The sequence below is a fragment of the Phalacrocorax carbo genome, chromosome 22 (assembly GCF_963921805.1).
Source record: "Phalacrocorax carbo chromosome 22, bPhaCar2.1, whole genome shotgun sequence".
Lineage (NCBI taxonomy): Eukaryota > Metazoa > Chordata > Aves > Suliformes > Phalacrocoracidae > Phalacrocorax > Phalacrocorax carbo.
In genome coordinates this window covers 8,431,546-8,441,668 of record NC_087534.1, presented here as the reverse complement: position 1 = coordinate 8,441,668, position 10,123 = coordinate 8,431,546, and the positions used below count along the sequence as shown (strand labels likewise).

Genomic DNA, 10,123 nt, shown 5'->3' with positions numbered 1-10,123 from the left:
AAATCTATGGAAAACATGTTAAATGTGCTCCAAGAAAACCTTTTGTTTCACCCATTAGGTAAAACTTACCCACAAAATGCATTTTTTATTACATTTCAGAAATTTGGCTAAACACAAACAAAAGGAGAGTAAAGTGGGATAATGAAGGAAATGCCGGTTTCTATGGAAATATGAAATACTTGAAATACGTAGGCTTATAGGCGAAGATAGCGCGGCTGTGGCAGTTGCCTGTTGCTTCCTTTCCTTGCCTGTCACTGTCTGGAGTTGGTCTCTGCAGTTCCCCCAGCTGGATTCCATCGTCCAACACCGTGGAACAAGGGTTCAGAGCCAGTTCCAGTCTGCTCCCATTGCCTCTCAGCACTTGCATCGTTTGTCAGTGTGCTGTTGACCTTCCGCCTGTCCAAACACCACTCTGCAGACATCTGGAATGCGTCAGCTACGTGTTGCGGACCTTCTACAGCCTCTAGTTGTTTCCCGCGTTCCTGAGAATGGGTGAAACCACACCTAAACCTTTTTGTGCAGCTGCTGCCTTCCCAGGTACCTAAACCCTCCTACAGTGTCTGCAGGGCCACAGACACTAGCCAGCCCCATGACAGGTATGTCTGCTGGGATCAGCCACACGTCCCTTCTGGTTTTGAGGAGAGAGGCAAGAAAATTGGCAGGAGTGGGCCTTTGTTACCTTTAGCTAATAATGTTTAACTGCTTGAGGCAAGGGAATCCCGAGGACGCCCCTCTGGCAGTGCATTCCACACAGGCATCGGGCCTGGTGGGTGCAGCTCAGCAGCGTCCTGCCGAAGGCTGATAGCTCTGGCTTTCCCTTCCCTGCCTCACCAGCTGTTTCTGGTGGTGTAAGCAGAAGCTTGAGAGAGGACACGGTGAGAAGTCCAGCCCAAGCCCTGGAAGGAGACAGGAAGAAGGCTAAAATTGGAATCCTTTTTGGAAGCGGGCACAAATGTCTGCCACCAGTCTTGGCCTATTTCAAGGGGCTCTGCAAGTGGACATCCTCATGTCCGCATAGGACGGCTACGGCCACAGGGCTGCGCGCAGGCAGAGGGGAAGGGATGCGTGCACAGCCACCCTCGACGGCGGGGAGGGGAACTGATGGGCGCCGTTTCACCTTGAAGTGACGCGGCTTTGGCGCCTGGCCCTGAGCTCGGCAAGGCCAGGCCTGCAACCCGGGGCCCCCCGGCAACGCACCCCAGACAGAAACTATCATTTGTGAACTCGGGGGGGGGAGCGCTGCGGCTGCGGGAAGGGCGAGGGCGGCAGCGGCGCGGTGCCGGTGGGCGCCGAGCGCTGGGGCGCGGGGCGGGGCCGCACCCCGGGGCGGGAGGCGGGGCCGGCCGGGCTGGCGGCCCACCGCCGCGGGGGGGGGGGGAGGCCCGGGCCGCCTGCGCGCGCGCCCCGCGGCCCGGAGGTGACGTAAGGGGGCGGTTCTGGCGGCCCGCTCGCGGCCTCCTTTGTGCGGGGCGGCCGGGACGATGCTGTCGGGGGGGAAGAAGGCCGCGGAGGCGGCGGCGGGCGGCGAGGGCGGGCCTGAGGCGCCGGTGCCGCCGCCCGCCGCCGCGGGAGCCCTGGGCTCCTCCGCCGAGGGCAGCGGGTCCGCGGAGCGCACTCCCCGAAAGAAAGAGCCGCCGCGGGCCTCGCCCCCGGGCGGCCTGTCCGAGCCGCCGGGCCCCGGCGCCGCCCCTACGCCCGGCGTCGAGACCACGGGCATCGCCGAGACCCCTGAGGGTCGCAGGACCAGCCGCCGCAAGCGGGCCAAAGTAGGTGTGGGGGGCTCGGGTGGTGGGCCCGGCCCCGCCGGACCGAGCCGCGGCCGGGGCGGGCGTGTGGCGGGCGCCGCGGCCTCGGGCGGGCCGCGCTCGGGACTGCCGGGTCCGCCCTGCTCGGGGAGGCTCCCGGGAGCGGCCGCCGCCTGGGGGCCGCTGGGCTGAGCAGCCTGGCCGGCCCTGCGGGGCTGGTGCGCGGGCGCTGCCCCGGGGAGGTGAGGACCTCGCCGGGCTGATTAAGGCATCGCATTGTCACAGCTCGCCTTCGTAGGGTCTGGGGGGAGCCGTCTGCAGCAGCCCTTGAACAGCCTTTCTACAGCTGCCTGACCGCGGGGTGTCGCGAGGCAGGGGTCGGTGTCTTCTCCCAGGTCACTAATGATGGAACGAGAGGAAACGGCCTAAAGCTGCGCCAGGGTTGGATATGAGGGAAAATATCTGTACTGCAAGAGTGGTCAGGGATTGGCACAGGCTGCCCAGGGAGGTGGGGGAGTTACCGTCCCTGGTGGGCCTCAAAAAATGTGTAGCTGTGGCACTTCAAGATAGGGTTTAGGATGCCCAGGGGTGTTGGGTTGGAGGTTGAACTTGATGATCCGAGAAGTCTTTTCCAACCTTAATGATTCTATGAACTTTGTAGGCCTTCCTGGTCAGATACTGAGCAGTGAAATAAACCCCCAAACACCCTGGCGTTGCACCTGAGTTCTCATGATCTTACATTTTCATGAGTGCGTTCATTTTGTTGCTGGGGGTATGTGGGTGCAGCTTTTTCTGAGGCTAGTGTGCATGGAATGAAGCTGGTGTTGCAAGATTATAAAGGTGATGGCCCCATTCAGTCCACTGTTCTTCAGCTTCCCTCAGTTGGCATTAGAGAGCTGAGCCAATGCTGTGTTAAGGGAGAGATTTAGCAATGAAATCTAAAGGCCATAAACAGCTTCCATTAATTTGGGCCTGTGGTATGTAATTCTCATGTATGATTCTGAACATCTGAGAACGTGGCGCTTTTTTGTGTGAAAGTTTTTCTTGGAAACCTTGTTGTAGAAGGTCTTGGCCCTGTCAAAGCTGAGTGTGTTTCATATGGAGCTGAAATTACATTTATGAGCTCTGTCTGTTGTACTGTAGCTGTGGCATTGAACGTCTTGCTCTTTGGGTGTGATGGCTGGGCTGGTCCTTTGCACATAGAAACTGTTGGGTAGGTCAGTCTGGTGCATCTTTTAAACTGAAAAAGGGTAGGTGTAGATTGGATGTAAGGAAGAAATTTTTTATGATGGGGGTGGTGAGGCACTGGAACAGGTTGCCCAGAGAAGTTGTGGATGCCCCATCACTGGAAGTGTTGAAGGTCAGGCTGGATGGGGCTTTGAGCACCCTGGTCAAGCGAAAGATGTCCCTGCCCATGGCAAGGGGGTTGGGCCAGATGGCCGTGAAAGGTTCCTGCCCACCCAAACCATTCTGTGATTCTGTCATCTTCAGAGGCAGAATACCTGGGCTTTGCTTGCTTTATTAGTGGTCTGTTAACAACTAGGAATGAGTGCACAATCTGCGGGTTGTATTTTGGTGATGTTTTTCTTGCGTTCCCAGCACCTGCTTGCCAAAGGCAGTAATCTCTTTTCACGTGGTATATCCCCACGATCACTTCAGGGTAGCACAGGGTTGCCATTCTGTGAATGTTTGTGGTGTGAACCTGGTTGAGGAGGTTATCCAGGGAAAAGCTTAGTTTTTTATTGGACCTTATTGTTCTCTAAAAGCTGTGGAGCTCAAGGATGGGAGAGCCTTGGGGCAGACTAGCTTGTGTTGGTGATATGATACGAGTACCTGTGATGCTATACTTGTGGTGCCACAGGGTCTTTGTAACTTGGTGGAGGTTCACGAAAGATCCTGGTGGTGCAACATGCGCTCAATAGCGTGAAAAACTGAATGTGCTGGACGGGGTGGAATGTAAATATTTGAAAGACAACAGTGTTGTGTTACTGTTTTACTGAATTTAGTGTTTCCTATACATGGGCTTCCCAATGCTACTTTAAATTGTGCCCTTTCTTAATGACTGAACTTTGACTGTGAGAGATGTATCATTCTTTTGATGAGAAATGCAGAGTTGCTTTTGTCATCTCAAGGTAGAAGCCGATCTATAGGATGTTGGAATACACTCGCTGCTTTCTTTTGATTTTTCCCATGACTGCATATTGTGAGAAGTGCTTTTTTCCTTTCCAATAGGTGGGGAAACTCAATAGGAATACACAAAGCTTCCTCACTTTGGAAAAAAGCTTGTTTTATTAAATAGAATGAGATATATCCCTCCTAGGTGATTTCTCGGGGCTTCCATGTTCCTTTAAGTTGGAGCAAGTCTTTTTAGCTGGTAATATTATTTATTTTTACTGGAGAACAGAGCAAAACATATATGGCAATAAAGATTTTTTTGGTTTTGTTTTTTTGGTCTGTGTTGAGCCACTGGTGTGACCCTTCCTGGAGAGGAGGCAGATGTTATCCCTTGTGCCAGGGCAAGATGAAATCCTGTGTATAGTTCTGGTCACCCATGTTGACAGATGAATTTAAGTTGGGACATATAGACTGGACACCGGCAATTTGTTATCCCTGAGTTTGACAGGTACATGAAGGAAGGTAAGAAAACTAGAGAGGTTAAATGGTGATATAAGAAATACACATAAACCAGGCTTGATATGAATAGGCAGTTCCTATTGGACACTTGGGTGCTGAAGATTTTTTTTAGTAGAGGTAAAAACATGTGGAACTTACTAAGCTGTTGAAGTTTATAACATGGTAGCTGTAATAAGACTCTGGACAAGGTAACTCAGGCCTTTTCTTAGAGCTGTAAGCAATTTTGTTGCTTGCAATGTTCATTTTAGTAGTGAGACTTGCAGACATCTTCAGTGTGTTCATCCTCTGCTCTGCTTTTTACAGGTGGAGTATAGAGAGATGGATGAGAGTCTTGCAAACCTGTCAGAAGATGAGTATTACTCTGAAGAAGAGAGAAATGCTAAAGCTGAGAAAGAGAAAAAACTACCACCACCACCTCCACCAGCTCCTGCAGAAGAAGAGAATGAAAGCGAGCCAGAGGAGCCATCTGGTGAGTAGAGAGAGACCTTCTTCTCTGACACTACCTACCTGTTTTATTGCCAGAAGTTAAGCAGGATCAGGTTGCAGCATCATGAATCCTGTGTCTGGTTTTGAATGACTATTCTACAGTGTTTTCTTTGCTGGCCCCGTATGTGAAAGGAGGCAAAAAATGTGGAAGAGCAGCCTGACATATAGATATACGTGATCTAATTCCAAACTCAGCTGAACCTCTCATACTAGATTCTCGTGATCCTGACTGACTTGTCTGTGGAAGCTTATTGACCAGAGTAGTGTTTTTGGCACTCAGCTGCCACACCTGCTTGCGTACCAACGTTCACTTGCTCCTCTGAGAGAAGAGAGGTTGGACTTACAGAGGAGGGTTGCTATGCCAGAGGACATATTTAAACTACAGTGATTTATGTGGCTTTAAAGTGTGACTCTAATCTTAAGTTCTGGTTCAATACTGTTTGCTTAAACTTCAGTGCTTTCCTCCTTCCCTGTGACAGAGTTGTAAAGCTTCACTTTACATTGGAAAGTTTTCTGGTCAGTCTTGTTCAGGAAGCAGTTCTTGAAATTTATGGTATTAGCAGTACCGGATCCATTCTTTACCTCTGTTTTGTTTAGAGCTACCACCCTTAGTTAGGTCTGGTGATGGTGTATCACTCTGCTATGTACAAAGTCATGCTTTTGCAAAGTTTAGATGTGATATGATGTGTGCGCTAGTTGGTTTTAGGCAATAGCTGAAATCTAGTAGCTGAACTTTCACTGGTTCATCACTGATGTGAATAATTGTTAGTCTTCAGTTCTACTGCTCTTACTTGGCTTATTTTTGGCTGGGAGGTTTGAGAATGTAGACAATAGGACTGACGTCAGTTTGAGGATACTTACCTTCAGTTTCAGAATATTTATTAAAAGCCACAATTGTGTTTTATCTCTTAGGACCTGCCCCTGTAATCTCCCCTCAGTTGCGGCTGTTGGCTCCTGGCTTGATACAGGAATATACTGTAGCTCATTACGCTTCACTGGAATATCTGAAGTGATAAAAATCCTCCCCGCTCTTAGCTGTAGCTGATCTATAAAAAATGGAATTTTAATTGGTGTAATTAAGTAAGTATCTTAAGTTTACTATTTAATTTAGCTTAGGCTTTGGGTTTTATCCTTGAGACCCACTATTAATACACTTGTGATATTTCTTGGATGCCATTTTCTGCCTCTAAGAATGATTACTGAAATCAGTTTGAGGCATAATCAGTGAAGTACAGTGAAGGAAGAAACATGGAAGATAGGCAATGATAAGATACATACAGTAGTCTGTTAAACAGTTATTCTGCAAGCACTATAAAATTAGTTTTATTTAGATGACTAAATAAAACAGGCTATGTCTAGCTGCCTAGAAATAAGTAGATTTCAGGTCACCATATCCTTTCTCCATTCCTAGAAATCCTGTGATATGCATGAAGCAATGATGTAGGAAGACAACACATTTTCAGTTGTCATTCCGTAGCTAGTCTTGCTGCATTTTTAAAGGCTTCTGAAACTATATACATTGGTGGATCTCTCTATCTTTGTCATCATTAATACAGGTGTCAAGAGCATCAGGTCATCTTATGCTGGCTGTTAAAGTGCATTGAAACTTATAATTCAAACAGCCATTAGCAGGAAGAGGCCTGGAGTCTGCTGTATATAGAACCAGTGTTTATAATAGAGGTGTTCTCTCTCTGTCACTTCTTTGAAGCTAAAATATAAGTGTTCAATAAGAAATATTAAACAGGACAGTAATACTAGAGGCGGATTGCATATTGAAAATTTAACAAAATACAAAATTTCGCTTATGTATTACTGTCCATTTATTCTCACCGCAGACCTTAATTTCCTTGTATGTTTAAAGCCTGCAAAACCATAGATAATGCAGTACAGGTGTAGAGCTGTCATGGTATAGGCTATGGCCTTTTGTGTTGAAAAGCCTAATTGTGTAAACTTTAAAATGTACTAGTGACAGTAGCTGGTGTTTCGTTGAGTCTGTCCTCACAGTTTACAGCAGAAGGGGGTTGTTAAGTATGACACTTGAGGTGGCAGCGAGATGCTGGACGTACTTGGGGTGGGTTCCATTAATGTGTTCAGCTGTGGGGAATTCCAGGTGTTCTGCCTGTGCACATTGTTATAGTCTGGATTTGCAAGACTTACTGCACGTTATTGCAGAGCAGTTTTAAAAGGCATAACAGTATTTCATGATTAAGATAATTTCCTTAAAGTATCTCTCCTCTATTTTACTTGAGAAATATTGTCTGATAGCAAAAAGCTTCCAAACTCACTTTCAGTGCTGAGTGACATTTGTGTTCCTGTTTGCCAATACCCCTGTTGAAATTAAGGAGCCTGCTTCTTTCGGTTTTTTCCTCTAAGGATCTTTTTTGTTTGCCCTCACCAAATTGGATTTTCATTTTTACAGCTTCCTGAAGTTTTTCTTTATCAGTCCCTGTCCTTTTAGTTCTGTCAGTATTCTTATTTTGTGGTAATCTTAGGATTCTAGCTGCTGTTTTCCAAGGAAGTGTGAGACTGAATATGATCCAGATCGGCATCAAGTGAATAGTCAAACAGTGGTGCTCTGTCTTTCATCTGATTTGTCCGTTTCCTAATTAAATTCAGTACTCGGTGGTAATCATGTGCCGCTATTCTTTATTTTAAGACAGTGGATGATTGTATGAATTGGACTCCTTTGTAGACCTTCTTCCTGATTGCTGTTCAGCTCATCTTCCATTATTCTGTTGCCGTGAGCCTTTCAGCAGATTCTGCTCCTGCACATGTTGTGTTCAGTTGCAGTAATTTGATGTTCACATGGATCAGCAGTTTGCTTGCTGCTTTGTTCCTTTGCAGCTGGAACGAGACTTTCTTATGGGAGCGAGAGGTAGTTTGTACCAGCAGGCCTTGTCTCCACACTTCTGTACTCAGACTAGGCAGCGTTTAGAATTTTGTCTGAGCAAGCAGTAACGCTTTTTTTTTTTTTGACCTACCATTGAAAATGGTTTAGCTGTTAATAACAGAAGAGGAAAATATTGATTGCTTTTTGTGAGTAAACCAAGAGCAATTTTGTCTCCTCTAGTCATTGTCAATACTAACTCAGGGATAATGAATGCTACAGGCTGATGTCATCTTTTCAATTTCTTAATGAAGGCACAAGTGTAACTTTCCTGCAAATTAATGGCCTATGCTGGAGTGTAAATATTGTTTGAGTTGTGTTAGTCTCACCCAGAATGGAAGCAGGTCTTGTAATGTTCCCAGCAAAATACAGGACTTACAGTGTAGGTGAAGTGAGGAGTTTTCTCTTGCTATTGCAAATGCAGTAGTTCATAGCATCCCGATTTTGGGACTTCTGAGACCTGTCAAAATACAATTATTTGTCAGTGTGTCTCTTCTGAGTTTCTGAACTTCCCTGCTGGTAGACTGATTATACAGAAGTACTGACTATTTCTCCCTTACTGCAGCTGAGTGAAAATGTCTTTCTTGTTTCAGTTCCTGTTTTATCTGTGGACATGTAATGTTGCATCATTCCAGATGTTAGTCCGGATTATCAAAGTATGAAAATGTTTGGTTCACATTCTGAGTCTTGCTTTAGGGGTTAAATTTGCAGTTCAGGTGAAATTCTTTCAAGTTAATGTATCCCCAAGGAGCCTCAAATTATTTTCTGGCAAAATTGTCCACCCAGTCCTAAACTGTAACAAATTATCTTAATAATCATGTGTTCAGCCTCAGGTTAGACCTTACTCTTACCTGTTTGGAGATGACATATTGAGCAGTTGTGCTCTAGGAAGTGAATGTTCCATTTACTACCTTGATTTCAGCCGTTTGTTTCAGTGAGGGTTTGTTTGGACTTGAGGACACCCAGTTTGCTGCTGACTGTTGGAGCACTTGGTTTGAAGGAGCCCTGGTACAGGAGCAGCTAGCCCAACAGCGCTCGACTGTCTCTGGAGTGTTCCACGGCTTCCTGCTGTCTGGAGGTGACTTCAGGCAAACATCTGGCTGTGGAAGAACATCACTTACGAACTAAATTTAGAGCTGGCATCTCCTGTGAAGATTAGCAGCACGTGGGGTGACCTCTGTTAGCTTTGTCCTGCAGACATCACAGCTGTCCTTGTCTCTGTTCTAGAGGGGCTCTGTTCCTGGCTGTGTTGTAGTCCCGTCAAGGCTGCTATTCAGCACTTAAATGCAGGCTAAGGTAATTTTGAGACTTCTTCAGATCTTCAGATGAGTGCTTTCCCTTTCTTCATGTTTCCAGCCCTGGATACATTGAAAGACCGGTGTCTTTCAGTGCTGGGTATTGATCATATTGCTGATCAATGGATCAGTGGTATCAACATGTACTTGACTTCAAAGGTGGTCGTAGTGCATTAGAGCATTGTTGGTGTATCAAGGGTGCTGAAGCCAGAGTGGTCTGAGCCTTTCAAGAAAAGTTCCATCATCAAGGTTCAAGGAAGGGTTTATGGCAAAAAAAAAAAAAAAAAAAGAGTAGAAAGTAAGAGGCTTTTCAGAATGGTTCAGACTGTCCCCTTGCGTATGGGGAGACTCGGCAGTACCAAGGGCAAGATTATCGAATTATTACAGTTTGAGATCCATAGAATCTGATGGTATCTACTCACCAGATCTTGGGAGTAAGAAATGTAATCTTATAATTCAAATCCTAGCCATTAATGAAGTTGATCATAAGTATTTAGCCACCAGGAATGCTACATATTGTGTACTACTTTATTTCCCATAAAGTCTGATGTAAAGCGTTCCAGTAACACGGACGACACTTTAGAAGACCACAGAGTTTGGTGCCCTGAACCTAGGTTCCAGAAGATGGGATTCTCAGAAAATGGGTTTAGTTAGTTGGTGAAATTTAATACCTAAAACGCCAACTGCCAGGCCTTTATGTCCAGTATGGTATAACTTATGGAGTAAGGTCCCTGAGTTCTCCTCTTTCCTTCCACAGGGCAAGCAGGAGGACTTCAAGACGACAGTTCTGGAGGGTATGGAGACGGCCAAGCATCAGGTGAGGGTGGCGTTTGATGCTTGCCACTTAGTAGCAAGAGCCGCCAAGTTAGGGATTGATGCTTGCAAGTGCGCATGGGTGTGGTTGTCCAGAACTTAGTAAGAGATGCAGGAGTTGTTTACCCACCTGTTAAAAAAGTGAGGGGTATTTTGAAATTTCAGTTGAGGTCTGTATCACCTGTGGAAAAGGATGCTAACCTATGTTGAAATGCCTCAGGCCGATCTCTCATCCCTCCACTCCTCTCCATGTTTAGAGGAGG

The 10,123-nt window shown here is 46.6% G+C and overlaps 1 protein-coding gene across 2 annotated transcripts in view; it reads left to right on the top strand.

The window, feature by feature from the left end:
• Window positions 1–1,427: 1,427 nt before the first annotated feature.
• KDM1A (lysine demethylase 1A) overlaps window positions 1,428–10,123 on the top strand; it is a 47,228-nt gene continuing 38,532 nt past the window's right edge. The window contains exons 1-3 of one of the 2 annotated variants that reach the window (XM_064471121.1): window positions 1,428–1,766; window positions 4,683–4,848; window positions 9,805–9,864. In XM_064471121.1, coding sequence (XP_064327191.1) covers window positions 1,482–1,766; window positions 4,683–4,848; window positions 9,805–9,864 — 511 coding nt within the window. In that variant the 5' untranslated portion in view covers window positions 1,428–1,481. The remainder of the gene's footprint in view (window positions 1,767–4,682; window positions 4,849–9,804; window positions 9,865–10,123) is intronic. The other variant, XM_064471122.1, reaches the window with a different exon arrangement.